Below are 18,341 nucleotides of genomic sequence, written 5' to 3'. Positions count from 1 at the left end.
GTCAAACCGAAGAGTGACCGTTAAATCGGACACAGAGGGCGCGCACTAAACTGCGTACAAAGAGCGTCTGTTAAATCGGACCAAAGGTTTGGAATATATTATAATCAAGTTTGATATCCACCCAGCGCCAGCTTATTACATAAACCTCTCGCCAGGAAAGATTGCCGGTCACAGAACACTTGATCCTAGTCTACAATTTACGTTTTTCTAAAGATGTGAGCGACATCCGGGATAGTATCATGTCAATGTTGAACAAAAAGACTTTTCGTTCAACATTGGCACTATCCCCTGCACTATCCTATTCCGGAAGTCGCTCGTATCTTAAGAAAAACATAGATTGCAGATCAACACAAGGTGTGCTGTGACCGGCAATCCTTCCTGGCGAGAGTTATAAGTAGTTTTGTCATATTCTCACAGGTTATGGGCCCAGATTATTAAGTGCGTGTGTGCGTTTTAGTGTAAATCGATAGAAAAATAAGTTAGTACGAAAGTCAACGTTATACTTCAGAGAAGTGTTAAGTTCAGAAAACTTGCGATGGAAGCTTGGTAAAATTTATCAAAGGCTTATGAAGATACGGGATTGTCAAGGAGATTGAGTTTGATCAGGTAGTTAGTAAGAATTAAGTTAAAAGAATATAAAACTATGGAGGCATATGTAAATGAGGGAATGTCACTAGCTCAAAAGTTACAAGATATGCAACATTCGGTGGATGATGAGTTTTTGGGTGTTACTTTCTTGTGGCCTTACTCCAGAATATGATCCCATGGCAATTGAAAATTGTGTTGAATCAATTACAAGTGATTTCGTAAAAGCTAAATTACTTCAACATGATAAATACAAGGAAAATCATGAAGTTGCTTTGTTATCAAATAAGAAGACATCGAAGAAAAGTAGTAAATCGGGAATAAGATGTTATTCGTGTGGAGGCATGGGATATAAAAATCAGTGTTCCTATGAGAGCTCAAATTCGGAAGAAAATAAAAAGTCTAATGAGAGAAAGAGTAAGTACCAAAAGGATAACAAGTTAAAAAGCAATCGTAAACGATTTACACAAAAGCGCATTTCCACTTGCATTCATTTCCCATTTGTATGATGTAATTTCTGTTAAAATCGTAAAAATCCGGCAACAAATATGAAAGATAGCATTGCACAGCGAAAAAAGTAGAACAATAGCTCTTATGATAAAGAACTAGTACCGTCTCAACGAACAAGCGGACGGACGGACGGACAAAGTGGCCACAATAGCGCGTTTTTTTTAATATGTTAAAAATAGGCAATAACACTGGATCTCCCGTTTTGGAGTTCCTCTCAGGATGTCTACAGACAGACCTAGGCCGTCAGTTCGATTTCTCACTTTTGCCAATTAAATCAATTGTTAGGCACCGAACATATAAAAACACAAACAACAATCCCAAAACGATCACCCGAGTAGGAAGAATAGTTAGATTTCCTCGTTATTTTTTACAATACTACTAAATACCCTAAGCTAACTTATTTACTACGTTGCTCTCTACTGTATCAGCACCTGGATTTGTTACATGGTTGTGATGATCTGTTCGGTAATTGTCTGGAAAAGATAACAAATAACTGTGCATGATTCAACACATAATCAAGCAACTCTTCCGTGTGATTTTGGAGGCTTCGGAATACGGAAATTGACTTTTTTGTAAATGTGTATAGTTTCCTTAATTACCTTACAAACCGTCAAAAAATATTGTACAAGAACTAATTTAAATTGTATATATTTTGATTGATATAGATATGAAAAGAAGGCTACAAATCCAAAGGTAAGTGGAAGACATTTTCAATTCCAGAGGAAGGAGAACTGCCATTGGAGGTTGCAAATGTTGAACCAGCTTGGTGTATTGATGTTTTTCACTCCCGAAACGTGATACCATAGCTGGACAAGAGTGTCGTACCCTCAAGTAGGAAGCCATTACTGTTTCCCGAGTTGTGGCAGTCCTAGAGTTTTAACTCCTAATACCCTCTCGTCAATTCGCCACTGGTATATCGCCTATTTATTAACACAGTGATAGGTATAAAAAATGTTTTTGTAAAGACGTACGTCAGTTATCTAAAAATTATTAAATATTAAGTATGTGGATTGATTTGATATTGCAAACGTTGTGTAATTTCTCCTTGGCAATTGACAAGGGGAATGAAAATTATATTGTAAACACTTTTATACATAGATACCTATGGATGAAATCTCTACTTAGTAGTTTATCAAAAAGACATTACGTTGTTTACAATAATAGCTATTTTCCTTGTCCTTGTCTTTATATTAAATTTTAAGACTCCATTGAATAGATATTGCGATCATTTTTGGGTATCACTACACTTTTTTAACAACATTGACGTGTATAATATGAATAAATATAAGTTTAAATTCATGAAAATTCGAAGAAGGCAGATCATCACATTTACGAAAACTTAGAAAGTGAGAACGTGCTTTTGACAGGATATGCGGTATACTACTCCCCAGGGGTTAGCTGACATGGTAGATTCGACAAAACGCTTCCATGATCCAAACCTTGCTTTCATCACTTCCATTTTATATCGTTTGCAGGCTGACTTATAGGACTCATGCCACTATGCCTTTGACTCCGATGGAGCTTTTTGAAAGTAACGCCTCAATGTGCACACTACCTTTTTCAGCCTGTCCAGTCTTCACGCCACCAGGATGTTACAGTCCTCCGTTTGAGACATACGGGCCGCCGTCGCACTCAAGCATTCAGTGACAGGTACTCGTTTCGCGCGGGTCAAACTGGAACATCACCTTCAAGGATCTATCCGCCAGACCAAGGAGTACTTCCTCGAAAGCAGAACCGAAGTTCTGGGAGAGGGTGGTCTCCTTGACCTGCCCCGGAGAAAGATCAGAGGATCTTATAACGTAGGGGGATTTAGGATTTAGGCTCTACAGACATTCCCGAAAGAATTTTCACACGCTCCGGAACCGCTGCTCTGATAGCAACGGAATAACTCATGGGGGCTGGGGTAGGAAGAGACGCCACCAAAGCATCTAAGGAGGACTGCATATAGTTTACCGTCTCACTACAATATGCACGTCCGCGGACAAGTTTGGATTTGACCCCCTCCCTAAAGATGATTTCGATAGGTACGTGATAAGGATCCTAGCATTTCGGGTCTTTTAGAAGCTGTATCTTTTGAGGTTGATATCAGTAAGGGTTAAGGTCTCGCCATCAAGTTCATAAAGGCCGTACAACGACTCTCATCAGTAGGAGTATCGGGATCGAGCTCTGCCCAACGGCGCTTTGAAGGACCATCATATGCCATCATGGAGACAGAGGAGCGAGAGGAGGATGTTGATCGCGGCAAGGTAACTCGTCTGCTAAACACTATTTGTTGTAAACAGAAAACTTACTACTGCTAGGTAGACTTACTTATTGCCTGTGCTTCGCGGTCTGCATTTCACTACGAGAAGGAAGCGGGCTATACTCCCGTGGAAGGTTTGGGTGCTTGTGCTTTTAGAAATTGCCAACAACTTCCACTCGTGAATTAATATCTTTCATTCAATGGTTAAAATATCCCTTTATCGGGGTCCGTTCACTTATAGCACCACCATTTCAAATTTCTGACTAAAGACAGATTGCGCTAGAATCTCTATGGCTAGCGCCACTTTGGGTTCAGCTAGCGTCATTATAGATTTTGCAGAAAAGCCTTTAACTTTTGGGGGTGGTATATTAACGTCAACACCACCATTGTGTTCGATGACTACCAAAAGCAAGCGCTGCGCTGTATTCTCTAAACGTAGCGCCAGCTAGCGCCACAAATTGCAGAGCTGGCGCCCAATCCCCAACATTGTGGGGGGGTCCTTTTTTGTAGTATATTACCACCGGTTTGTTTTTTCGTGTACAATTTTGCTATTTTGTGTTTTGCTGACATATCTCCCAGATAGAGTCAAAATCTTAGGAGTTGGCGCCACAACCAAGTAGTCTGGGACAGTTTTTCCTAGCTTTATAACTGACCACTGACCACTGAAATATTTTGGATTAATTTTCGAGTAAAACGAGTGGTGCAGTAGCTGAATCTGCGGCAAGTATAAAAATAAGGAAATACAGTTCAATTATAGAACAGAACCATATTTTTATACCTTTCGCAGTAAAGACATTGGGACCTTGGTGTAGAGAAGCTCGAAAATTTTGTGGAATACCTGGGAAAACGCATTACTTACCAATATTACTGGGGAACCCCGAGCTACCACTTACTTACGACAAATTTAAGTATTGCGATACAACGTGCAGGTAACGTGGCCAGTCAGTGTAATGGGGGACTACGATCCCCATGAAAGAAAATTATCATTCGTTATGAATTTTTAATTTTAAAATTTCCATATTACGGTTTCTTGTGAAATTTTTCCGTTTTGTGCTCTACTCACTAAACAATTTTTTTTGTAAGTCACAGTATTAATTTCACTACCACGCCCTAAATCGTTTAGAACACAGCGCAGTGCAAAATTTGAAAATTTCAACGAACGTACCTACTCATAACCTATATAAAGTCGTTAAATCAATCAGCATATTTGTTAATTCTGCTAAAAAACAAAGAAGCAGATTCTTATATACTTATGTGTAATGTGCAAATAATAACCATAAGGCATATGTATTTTATATGATTAATACACTCCATTAATATACGACCAATCAGCTTGGTGATTGTTTCAAAGTCTAACCAATCAAATGATTTTTTATCTGATTAAACGCCATGTAGCTTTTTAACAGCGATAAAAATGCGTGTAGGAATGCGTATGTAGTGGTTGTAAAATTTACTGTTTTTTATTAATCTCTCTAAAATACACTCGACCTTGGTTTTAAGTCAGGATAATTTTATTTTTAATTCACTCAAATTGTGTTGCCTCCTGGAAAAAACTCTCGATCAAAAGCATAATGTTAATAAAATCGCTCCAGCTAAAACTGTCGCGATTTTATCACACTTTTGGTCTCGAGTTTTTTCCGTTGCAACAAAACTTTCGTGTAAAAATAAAATTATCCGATTAAAAATCAAGCTCTTGTGTATTTGCTCCCGATAAATTGTAAATTATATACCTATGTACGTCGCGTCGACTACTATCTAAAGGTGTTGTTTTTAACAATACAGATATACCAAACTTTACACAATTGACGCGCCTGTAAACCCTTGATGTGACAAATAATTTACAACTTTTGCGCATTCATAAAGGATTTAAGTAAGTTTGTACCTGCATACCTCACCGTCTGTTTACTTTGAAATGAAGGGATGTTCATATTTACAATCTTGCTACTTTACATACAAATTTTAGTATTTTTATTGGAACTTTTTTACTTTAAACAGAACGATCAATTCAAAAAGTAAAGGATTTCAAATTAAAATAATTTGTTTATTATTTCCGACCCTAAGAGGGACAGATTTGCACATTCGGGTTTAAAAATGGTAAAGAGTTTGACCATCCCAGATGCGGTGTCTGTCCGTCTGTCCGTTACCACCGAGGTTACCACAATATCTCGATAACGAATGGACCGATTACGATGAAATGTTGTAGATGGATTCTTTATCAAATTTGTAGATCGAAGTTCGTGAATTGGCAATATAGCCCAAAAAATAAGGAATGCCCTTTTGACATCTGGGTGAGTTTTGAACCGAATTGCATGAAATTCAATATTCGTATAGCTTTAGCTATATAACACGCAATTCCAAAAGTTGAGCCTAATCTGTCAACATTCACAATGCCCTTTTCGCATCGACGTGTAAATAAATATAGAAAACGAGCTCCTGGGTATGGCTACAGCATGTGCAAAACCAAATTTGAACTTGCTGTTATTTTTGCTTTTATTTAAAGTGTATATGTATGAAATTTCATTTAATTGCTTCCATAAATAAGAAAATTGGCACCGCACATGATGCACAAAACCAAATTTTGAAACTGGCGTTAAATTTGCTTTTATTCCAAGTGGCTATGTATCAAATTTCTGTTAAATGCTTCCATAAATAAGAAAGTTTTCAATCCGGTTTGTACATGGTCGAGATGCGAAAAGGGCATTGTGAATTCGGTTCATAACTCACAGAGATGTCAAAAGGGCCTTCCTTATTTTTTGGGCTATATTGCCAATTCACGAACTCCGATCTACAAATGTGATAAAGAATCCATCTACAAAATTTCATAGTAATCGGTAAATTCGCTATCGAGATATCGTGCTAACGGACAGACGGACAGACACCGCAAAATTATAAAACTAGCTCTAAAATTAGTGGCGCTAGGTCAGCAGAGCACCAAACGTAAAAATTTTACCCGAAAAGACAAAATGGTGCTGCTAGGAAAAATTGCTCTCCACCCTATTGGGGGGTGGCGCTAGCTCTAAAATTTGTGGCGCTAGGTCTGGCGAGCACAGCGCTTGCTTTTGGAAATGATCGGACGCAATGGTGGTGCTAGCGTTAATATAGCACCCCCCGAAAGTCAAGGGATTTTCTGCAAAATCTATAATGGCGCTAGCTGAACTCAAAGTGGCGCTAGCTATAGAGATTCTAGCGCAATCTATCTTTAATCAGTAATTTGAAATGGTGGTGCTAAGTTAACGGACCCCCTTTACCGTCTTGTAGGTATAATAAATAACTGTAACTTGTCACTTGTGTATTGAACTATTTAAATTAGTAAAATAGTAGATTATATCACGAGTCAATAATGATAGCTCTCTGACTATAAGCATTCAAGCTATAGGGTTTTCGCTATAAAAAGCGTTGCACGTCATTGATTTGATGACGTCAACAATACACGGCATTGCCAAATATTTCTAAGGTATGCTGATATATTAATCTTTTATTTATGAAACACTTTTAGGTTATGTTTCTACCATCCAGAGGAACTAGAAAATTCAGAGATCATTTTTTGGGTTCTCTGTGTGAAACCAACCTACTGTGCATAAATAAAACCCATTCCTACTGTGCTGTGACGGGTTCAAGGAAAGTGCAGTCCACTAAGTCTGTAGTACTATTAGCATTTTGTTTATAACGTATCGCTGCCGTTGTGAGCAGAAAGATGAGGAATGTGGGCTTTGCGGCATTATGTAAATGTTTCGGAAGTTATAACCCATTGCATAGGCCATCAGCAAATAAATATCAAGTTAATGCTTGCTTGAAATCTTGACTGATTTTACGTTATTTGGCCAACTCTTGCCGTAGTGGAATTTGAGACTAGTAAGTTCAACCGAGACAAAACCACAAGAAATTTTATTGAACTACATAAAATGATAATCAACATAAGCTGATATGATCGTAAAAAGGTGAAAGATACTTTTCAGACTACGTAACATTCCATTTTGTTAACATAAAAGAAAATAAATTTTAATACACAGTTCTCGTGACTTAGGTAATTGCAGTTTTATTTTCATCACTCAACTATCATTTTCACCCAGTTTATAATGATTGGGACCATTTCTGCAATATCCAATTGTTTTTCGCGTTCATACCATTCCTTTATTATCTTTTCGGTGTGATTAATTGAATTTTTCCACATTTCTGAGATTAACAATCGCAAGTTTAAGTTTATTGTGTAACCAATCTTGAAAATCTGGTTTTCTCCACGAGTTGTTCGGATTTTATGTCAATAAGGTGTTATAGTAAGAAGCATTGTCCAATACGATAACACTTGGTTCTTCTAAATTTACTGATAATTGTTTTTCAAACCAATGTAAACAATTTTCACGATTCATTTCTCCATGGTAATCGCCAGTACTTTTAGATGCAAATACAAGATCTGCGATATCAAAGCTTCGTTTTGTTTAACAGCTTGGGAAATTCTGCTGAGCGTAGAAATGTGTAAATGTAATGCTGCCGCAACGCGCTGAAGTTAATCACAATTAGAAGTAGTCAGAAGTAATTGAAACCATTCTTACCTCTCGAACTGAACCTAATGGTAATAAGGAACCCCCATTATCTCGTTCCTGTTCAAAATATTGAATTAAAGAGAAGAGGCAAGGAGTTCCTTCGCTTTACTGTTCAAATGTTTCGGCATTGTGACGAGCACAAATGCAAATAACGGTAGAATGTACATAAACAGCAATTTTGTTCTGAAAAGAACACATTTTTTTGCACTAAGAGCGAAGATGAATCATAACAACAACCACAAGAATAACCGAAAACTTTCACACGCAAAAACCGAACCAAAGTGTCAAATGTCACCAAATAACGTTTGACAACATTGTAAAAAAAATTCCGAACCTGCCAACTTATTCTCCCAAAAAGTAACTAAATAATAATGAATATAAATCCGCCAAATCTTGATTTAAATTGGCATGCCATTTTCTTCTGTTGATGACGTGCAACGCTTTTTATAGCGAAAACCCTATACAAGGTAAATTTAAGGCCCAAGGTTCATCGTATAATGTATAGGTGAACTTGTGTCAATGTGTAATGAAATCTTTTCGATTCTCAATTTCTAAGTTTTTAAGTTTTATGATCTGCCTTCTTGGATTAATCTCATATTTATCTATATTGCACAATGCACATATATAATGTAAAATAACAAGTTTTCCGTTGCACGTCATTACTGGAATAATTTCACGTACCAACCTAAATATTTAACTAGGATGTGTTGTTATAAGTTAAAAACAGTTTATTTGAAATTATACAGTTGGCACAGAAATGCGACGTTGGCGCGACTCTGCGCTATGCATTTCAGGTTATGTTGCTATCTGTCACCTCGTGTGTGCTTCGAATCGTCTAGTTTATCGTAGTTTCTTGCCTTTTTATCAAACTTCTCAATTCCACAAACCAAACTGTTCTTTTAAGAACAACTTTTTGTCGTACTGTGAAGCGTTATTTATTACGATGACGGAGAATTTGGATAGCACTGCTAAAAAAATGGTAGCATCTTTAATTCTGTATTTTGAACAAGAGCGTGACCATGGAGGCCCCTTGTTACCTTTGCAGACAGTAAGAGAGGTAACAAAAGCATAATTTTTTCATTAGATACCTATTCTACTAAGTAATTATCGTAGAGAGTGGCACAAAGTTGCAGGAGTGCATGTTACATTGGCATCTGTGCATGAATAGCTTCGTGAAAAAGCCATTTTTCATGGTTCATTGGTATCATTGCCAACAGCGCTAAAAGAAATTGGATTTAAATGGAAAAAAGACGAGCCCAGACGAGGTCTAATGGAACTACTCCATGGGACAAGTAAAAGAATTCGTTTTCTGCGCCAATACAGATTTCAAAAAAAAAATTTGTACCAATTTGATTTTCTGAATGAAACGTGGATATTCCAAAATGGCACTATATACAACGCTCATGGCAAGATAGTAATGGAAGAAGTGTGAAAGCTATCAAAACTGATGGAAAGCGGTTGGTTTATTATTAATAGTGGTAACAATAATTATAGCCAAAAATATGTTACAGACAAATAATTCTGTATGCTGGAAATGAGAAAGGATTCATACCTGGTACAAATTTAATATTTGCATCAAAAACTTCAAGTGGTGATTATAACGGAGAAGTGAACTAGACGAATTTCTTGCATTGGTTTCAAAATCAATTCACAATTGCTTCCAAATTTAAATGAACCGTCATTATTATCGATAATGCGCCATATCACAATATGGAATATAACAAAGCACCTAATGCTTCATGGAAAAAAAGGTGACATTCAAAGCATTCAAACTTATTGGTGGAGATGGGAGAACAGCTGATTGTTAAATATGTGGCAAGAAGCAGTTAAAGTCGTGACACCAGTACCTATTATGGAAAAATTCAATCAGACACAGAAGGTGAAATAATGAAATGGTATGAAAGAGAAAAAATGTTAGATATGCAAGATATACTACCAATTTAGGGGAAGATAGTGACAGTGACACAGAAGATTCTTGTTAATTTGCAAATTAAGTAATTTGTATTTATTTACACTGTAAGATTGTTTATAAAAGAATTACATAAAAGGGACTTATTACTACAAAATACTATCTGACTGATGATCAAGTATGACATGTAAATTGAGAGGTAAGTTGTCAAGCCTTTAAACCATGTAGAAAGGTTAATTAATGAATTTATCGAAATTGCTGTCTGTTCTTATCTTTCCAGTATGTTCTTCAAAGTGTTAATCCTTACATAAAGCTCCAACATTAAAAAATCGATCGCCTGTAAGTAATTCGAATCGTTACATTCCTGTACACGTAGATATTTTGTAGTTCATGATAACTGAATTTAAAGCTAAGATTGGTAACCTATATAGGTTGTCTAGTCGGTTTATTTTTGTATAATTTTCATGTGTTAATGTTTATTTGATTCAAGTTTTGAGGATTGTAAGGATATATTAACTATGAGTGTAGGTACTGGGCGGGGTACTATAAAAAAAAACATGTGGTTTTATGGCTGCAATTTAAAGGTCATTTCATGCACGTAAAAGCGATTCTAAAATTGTTGATACTACATGCTTAGTAGGTCAAACGTGCAAGCAGTAGATACAATGATTTGTAAATAGTTCTATAGTACACCAAATGTTTGTCAACGCAGCATAAGAACGACGTCAGAAAATTAATGACGTGCAACGGAAAACTTATTATTTTACCTATATACTTTGTTTCACTGGTGCTGAACCTGACGTCATAAATGTGATTCTCTCTTCATTACATTTAAATCGATTGAGACAAAAAAATTACGTCATTAACGTAAGTCGTGACAAATAAACCAATTATTGATCTGTCAATAATATCAATCCGTCAAACGATTTTCGTTATAGACAGATTTCCAGTGTTAAATGCCTTTTGATTAGGTAGTTTGTGTTAAAAGTGAAGTAAATATCATCAAAGTTGAAAACGCTTAGGCAAGTCCACAGTGCAGCAACGCCGTTAACAGACAAGTATTTTAAAAATTTTACATAAACGTTCGATTCCCTCATATCATGAATTTAGGTCATTACCGTTACAATTAGGTAAATATGACGAACCGATACACAGAATGAAGATGTTCGCGAGAACACTTAGGTATTGAATTGATTTTATAGGTGAGAATGTTACACTCCGTTCTTTACACAGTAATCTTCAACGACTTGATGGCGTAGAAATATCTGCTACCTCTTTATCCCGCAGTTTGAAGAAACTGAAATTCACGTGGCGGAGATGCACCGTTTCTAATAGATTATTTTTAATGGAACAGCTCTATGTAGCTCAAAGAAGACTACAATTTTTGAGAGACTTTAAACACAACGAAACTTCACTCTTTCCATTACGACCTGTGGTTTTAGACGAAACCTGGATATACAGTAAAGGGTCTTTTAGAAGAAGCTGGCAAGATGGTACTCTCAAAACAGTTAGAAAAAAAAGTGGTGAAGGGGTCCGGTATATAATACTCCATGCAGGATCAGAAGATGGATTTGTACCAAACGCAAGTCTAATTATTAAATCTGGTAGCAAGTCCGGAGACTATCATGACTCCATGAATTGCCTTAACTTTGAGAAGTGGTTTGAACAACAATTGATCCCGAACTTGGATGAACCTTCTCTTATAATTATGGACAACGCTTCTTACCATTCAGGATTGGTAGAAAAAAGTCCAAATCAATGCTGGACAAAAATGTCACTTATAAAGTGGCTAACATCACGAGACATTACATTTGCACCAACAATGATGCAAGATCAGATCTGGGAAGAAGTGAAAAATCATATACCACCAAAACTATTTAGGTAGGCATCGCTGATAATTAAATGTTTGGTTGCAGTTAGGTAGACCTTTGGATAGGAAACAGATTGTTATGGTTTTTTTTTCACTCCACGTTGATTTTTACAGATTGAACGAATTAGCATTACAACATGGTCATCGTGTTTTGGGACTTCCTCCATATCACTGCGAGTATAATCCAATCGAAATGGTATGGTCAGAATGCAAACGGCATTACGATGCAAGGATCGGTTCAATTCAGCCTGTCACACACAGTGCCGTTTTGTCTTTATGGAATGAGGCACTGCACAAAGTAACCTCTTTATATGCTGTTTTGTGAAACAGTAGTACTTAATAACTTTATTGTTTAGGTTACACCGGAAAAATGGAAAAGATATTTTGATCATACAGAAGCATTATAAACCAGGCCTAGGAACGGGAACAACATATTGATACATTAGACATCTTACCGGTGGTTGTCAACTTGGACGAATCTGATAGTGACGAAGATTATTATGATGATTATATTCATGAGGCAGAAGAGAATCAGCGTGTTTAAGAATATTATTTTGGGCCGTTTATACATATATACCTACTTGTGGTGTAGTGTCGTTTTTTTCTTTTGTACATACGATTTGAATATGAACATTTGAGAGTTTTTTCAGGAATAAATATCTTCACTACCTGTTTTCTCTCACAATTGCGTTTTTTTTTTAATAAATCGGAACAGTAGATATTCAAGATCCTTATGCGAATATCTCGAGTGTGTGGCAAAAGAACAGAAACTGTATGTATGCGTTGTTATTTCAATGAGCCTGTGGTATAATGCCTACGCTTTATCTCAAATTTGTAAGATATATAAATGCGAAAGGCTTACCGATAAACCATGGCCTATTCTACTTCTGCAAATGGCTAGTTAAGGGTCATTAAAATTCGCGCAACTTAACGCGTATTCTTCACATTGGTAGCATGCTTAATTTCACATCAACATTAGGTAAACGAAATATTAATTTACGAACTGCCTAAACAAACTTTAAGTTACAAATGTTCCTATGCGTTTTCTGTAACCATCATACACTTCATCTCAAAGAGTTTCTGATGCTCTGGCAGTATCCATTTCCACTGTCGTCGGTGCAAAGAATCAGTTACATGAGGTGATTACAAACGGTGGAAAAAGTTTAATCTCGAGTTTAATTCATACCAACGGAGTTCCTCTACATAAAATACATGACCATTTAGCCATTATAAAACCTGGGGACAGGAAAAAACCTATCAGGACCAGATGCCTTACAAGTGATTGTCAACTTGGACGGTCTGATAATAATGAACGATAGTGACACCTTAATAAATAAGTTGAAACGTCAATGTGACAATATGTAAACCAACTACTAATTTACGACCTGCCTTAATTTTGATATGACGTCAGATAGTGTGACGAAAGGTTCAGCACCCTTGAAACAAAGTTTACACGTGTAGTGATACGAGAAAATGATCGCGCTATCCATTCAATGGAGTCTTAAAATTTAATATAAAAGCACTTCAAAGCAAGGAAGATAGCTATTATTGTACACAACGTAATTTCTGTTGATAAACTAAGTAGAGATTTCATATCTATATATAATAAATAAAAGTATTTACTATAATTTATTGCCCCTTATCAGTGAAAAAGAACGATTGTTATATCAAATCAATCCACTTATACTTGTTATTCAATAATTTCAGATTTATGTGACATACCTACGTCTTTACAAAGAGATATTCTATATCTTTTATTGGCGACATACCAGCGCAGAATTGACAGGGGTTATATCAGGAGTTAAAGCTCTAGGAGTGGAACAACTCGGGAAACGGTGACGGCTTCCTACTGTTTTCCGGCTGTGGCATCATATTTCGACCGTGAAAATAAAAAAACATCAATCTGGTTCAAAATCTATTCCACTTACCTTTAGATTTACCCTCTTTTCATACTTATCAATCAAAAAACCCAATTTAAATTAGTTCTATGTTTTTGCCAATTTTTTTACGACTATAAACATTTACATAAAATTATTAGAACGTGGAATTATTCCCAATATCGCAGTCGCATTACACCGTTGAACTTCATTGACTGACAGACGTTGCTACAGAAATTCAGTGGCTCGCAACCACAACAATGGAAAGTTACCACTATTCTAGCGTGGCCCAAGGAAAATAAATCCAACCCTCAATAATTTAGACCGATTACGCTATCTTCTTGTATTGGAAAAATCCCAGAACGTATGATCTACTATAGGTACTATCTATAGGTTAATTTCTGTGTTAGAAAACACGAAACACGAAAACACAACACACATTATGTATAGTATAATTCGATTTGCAAAAAGCGTTTGATACGGTCTAGAAACATTATATTATGAGAACATTAAAAAGACATGGGGACTGAAAAGTAGGCTACCAAGGATGATAAATAGTTTCTGAAGAACGTAAATTTCGAGTACGAGTTGTTGATATATTCCGGCATATACGAACAACTGAATGGGATACCTCAAGGTTCAGTGTCCAGCACAACCCTATTTCTCATAGCAATTAACCGAATAGCTAATCAAATATCTCAAACTAGCAAGACTATGCTATACGTAAATGACTTGGCAAGAGCAGTGAGTGGTACCGACAATATAAAAATGGAAAATATTCTACAGGGGGACTCAGTCAAAAAACCGTCTGTATGCATTTTGGCCGATTGCGAGGGAGACAATATGATGAACCCACTGCGCTATAACGGTTGTGTCAGAACATAAATTCCTTGGTCTAGTATTTGACAGCAAACTTATACGTGGGTGGAGTGGTAGTCACACCGTCAATTCTGCGCTGGTATGTCGCCTATTTAATAGATATTGAAGATTTATTTATAAAACACGTTCGTCACTTACCTAAAATTATTGAATAACAGGTATAAGTGGATTGATTTGATTTAGCAATCGTTACTTCTTTCTGACAATTGATAAGGGGCATGCTAATTATCGTAAACACTTTTATTTATCATAGATAGATGTGATATCTTCACTTAGTTATCAACAGAAATTACGTTGTCCACAGTAGCCGCACCTTTTCTTGTTTTTCACTCGCTTCAGATTAGGTAAATTTTAAGACGCCATTGAGTAGATATTGCGATAATTTTTGTTGATATCACTACATGTGTAAATTGTAATATAACTAAAATGAGATTACATTAATGAAAATTTTCATAATTCAGAGAAAATGCATAACAAAAACTAAGAAATCCCAAAAATTCACTAACAAACTCGAGCAAAAGATTCGAAGAAAGCAAATAAGAATTGAGAAATTGAGAAAATTTATTATAATTGTTTCCTCTCAACACAAATATGATGCCGCCACAAGTTTACGTAATATTATGTTCTCAATTTAAATTAGAATTAAGTCGAAAAATCTAGCGCGCTGTTGCTAGGAAAAAAAAGGATTGTCAATTATTATTTTTTAGTTAGTTACGCATCGCCTTTCAATTAAGATATTAAATTCGATATTAATAATTTCTGTACTTCTGCGTTATGATTAATTAAAGTTTACTAAACTAAAGACATGTGAATTTAACTAATAGTGTGCCACCTTAAAATACACAACACGTAATTTTTTCAAATTAGATTTAATGAACTTCAACTGTGAACTTGTAGCTTCAAAGCTTGAATGTTGGCCATTCTTACACCTTTTGAAATGTGCTCCATTTTCTCTTTTCTTTGTTTTTGATCCTAAGTTTATTGTTAATGACTTCCCTATACCTACATCTTAAACATTAAACTCTACCACGCGTGTAACCTTTCTGTCCCCTATCCGCATAAGTGCGAAAATAGTTTGATGTAGACGAAATCTGGTACCTGGGCACTTTTGAACTAATAATCTTAAGCTTAGCTTTTCAGAATGTGAAAAAAATGTCAACCGCAACGAATATTCCGACCCGCAGAATGCATGCCCAGCAAAAATTACCGCACCCTCATTTAGGGGTTGGGTAGGATAATATAAGTGGTGTACATAGAATCCCAGAGACGACGGTCTGGTCTGGTCTTAGATCTGACCAGTGAGATGTACAACAGCTTCAGTGTGTTGTGATTTTTGAAATCCTTGCCATACCTTTTACTACATCCCAGAGCCCTATTGGCACTTCTGATTATATGGTTATAGTGATAGCCAAAAGTCAACTTATTTTCAAGGTCAACGCCGAGATCTTTTAATTACAGATTTTATATTGATAGGAATGTCCAGAATATAACCGGTATGGATGATTGACGTTTTCTACTAAAGTGTATGGCGATACATTTGTTAGCATTTAAAAGACATGTCAGTACGTGTACCTACACCAGTCACCAGTCTTCGGCTTTCTAGCTCAGTAATGGTAGAGCGTTGGGCTACAAAACCGGAGGTCGGCTGTTCGAACCTGGGCTGAGGTAGGAATTTATTCATCTGTGGCAGAGATGGGAATTTCCTTAGATCACTTTCAAGGATTCTGCCGGTTACTCTGAATTACGTTATCTTGCAGTTTTCCTATTACGTAAGGAAAATACCAGTAGTATAGAACAACTTAACACCTTCTACAGGGGCATCTCATTGGGCACCTCTAAAAACATTATGCGGTTCACTCTGTAATTGGGCGTACGCCTGTTGCACAACAAACAAAATCATCCTCAGACTCACATGTGCAGGATTTGTATACTTGCCTGTAGTACGGTTGTATAATTTATAGGCTTTGATATACAATTAATTATTTATCTAGGACTAATATATAATGTGAGTATTATACTTATGGTATGTTCGGTATAATGCCATCCATTATTCCCTTAGGGATTAATGACTAGGGATTAATAGCTCTTACGCCTGCTTGTACTCCAATCACAAAATTTCCTTAAATTTAATATGATCCATGGAAACAAAACAAACGGAATTTTACTCCCTCGCCGCTGAAGGGGCTCAGTTCGTAAATATTCTTCGAGAATAATAGCCATTATTGCGAGTAATATACTGTACTTTATCTTAGCTGGAGATTTTATCCATTTTAATACAAACAAGTATAAATTGTGCACAACTCTTGTGCAGATAATGCGCATTTTTTTTAACCGAAATAAGTTTTGTTTTGACATCACCAATGGATATATTTCTCGCAGACGTCTCAATCGCCCTTTGTGAGTACCTGTTAAAGAACCAAGCCCAAAATAAAGCCTTTAAACTAATAAAAAAGATAAGAGACACCTTACCTTATATCAAAGAGTGACTAAAGTATTCTTTGCTTATATGTAGTTTCGCTGGTGTGGTTATAGAGGCTAGCGGGATGAAGGCGAAAGCGGCGCGGCGGTTGTAATATTGGCGACGTAGGACTCAGGATTGACACTCAAAGACAATACTGAATGCTCATTGAAAGCGAAGTAAAACTAGACTCGTATAGCGTATCAGTTCTAACGCACACGTCTTTTGTGGAAGATAAGGTGTCATATAGCGCGCGCAATAAAAAATTTAAATATTAATATAAAATTGACTATAGTTCTGTAACAGTACCCTCTTCCGACAATCCGTTCTTGAGGTATAGGCATTGAATAAATTTTTTATTCAATGGTATAGGGGAATATACCCGATCACGATAAGAGGTCGAGGAGGAGGGCTATGGTGAAGGATAAAACCAGTTCCACCTCCCCCCCCCTCTCCCTCCACCCCCTCTCCCTCCACCCCGTACTTTGATAAGAGGACAAAAAGAAGGACAATTTATTTCGATGAGACCATGAAGGGTAGAACATGTGCTTACCTCGGTGTTTCCCCCCCCCCCCCATTTTCTAAAGTTTAACTTGGTACCACTAAAGGCATGCGTATGCAAAATCTGAGACCAATTGGTTGTCGTATGTAAAAGTTATGCACGTTTTACTTTCAAAAACACTCAGAAAATAATTCGTGGGGGGCCCCCCTTTTAGACAACGAAATTTGATGGCCGTCTGGCACACCTTCAAGGTATAGGCTACCTACTGCCAAACATTCCAGGACTCTAGGACCATTCCCCTAGAAGTAGTTCGAAACGGCAGAAGTGGGTCCGGACGGACGGACGGACAAAACACAAACAATAGCACCTGGTTTGTGGGTCGCGTACAGTAATTTCTTTCGTTAGGTTATGCTAAAATCGTAAATATTAAGGAAGGATTATAATTATAGCTCAAGTAAGAATCCAATTTATTTTATGGCGCATCACTCGGCTATAAGGGAAGAAAGTCAATCGACCAAGTTGCGGGTAGTTTTAAATGGTTCAATGAAATCAAAAAATAAGATTTCTCAATGTATAATGGAAAAATAGTAGAACCGGAACTGTTTGATGTTTTAATGAATTTTAGAAAATTTGAATTTGTTTTTGTGGCCGACATTAAGCAAGTGTATAGGCAAATTTTAATTGACCCAGAGCATAAATCGTCGTTAAATACCTATACTCTGGAGTCTGGCGATGGAATATTAACAGTCCAGTATTATGCTTACATATAGTTACAAACTGTTACATATGGTTTAAAAGCAAGTCCTTATAGCTTCTAGATGTTTGCTTGAAACCGCTTAACAAGAAGCAGCAAAAAGGCTGTTAGCATATAGGTAACGTGGTGTTAAATAATTGCTATGTTGACGATTTTTTATGTGGTGCCGATACGTTAGAAAAGGCGCTACAGATTCACAAAGAGTGGATCAACT

The 18,341-nt window shown here is 36.5% G+C and overlaps 1 protein-coding gene and 1 long non-coding RNA gene across 2 annotated transcripts; one reads left to right on the top strand and one right to left on the bottom strand.

The window, feature by feature from the left end:
- Nucleotides 1-7,207: 7,207 nt before the first annotated feature.
- On the bottom strand, nucleotides 7,208-13,807 carry LOC116178951. Its single transcript, XR_004146922.1, has 3 exons — nucleotides 13,380-13,807; nucleotides 7,888-7,935; nucleotides 7,208-7,835 (listed from the first exon to the last, which is right to left on the bottom strand). It is a non-coding gene; the product is annotated as an uncharacterized LOC116178951 (long non-coding RNA).
- Nucleotides 11,253-12,282, top strand: LOC116178950. Its single transcript, XM_031498615.1, has 3 exons — nucleotides 11,253-11,668; nucleotides 11,772-11,955; nucleotides 12,014-12,282. Exons 1-3 carry the CDS (start codon nucleotides 11,421-11,423, stop codon nucleotides 12,062-12,064), a joined length of 483 nt encoding a protein of 160 aa, XP_031354475.1. The 5' UTR covers nucleotides 11,253-11,420; the 3' UTR covers nucleotides 12,065-12,282.
- Nucleotides 13,808-18,341: the final 4,534 nt, after the last annotated feature.

The sequence above is a fragment of the Photinus pyralis genome, unplaced genomic scaffold (genome assembly GCF_008802855.1).
Source record: "Photinus pyralis isolate 1611_PpyrPB1 unplaced genomic scaffold, Ppyr1.3 Ppyr1.4_LG8, whole genome shotgun sequence".
In the NCBI taxonomy this organism is placed as follows: domain Eukaryota; kingdom Metazoa; phylum Arthropoda; class Insecta; order Coleoptera; family Lampyridae; genus Photinus; species Photinus pyralis.
The sequence above is the reverse complement of the archived record's forward strand: the minus strand, read 5'-3'. Positions and strand labels throughout refer to the sequence as shown.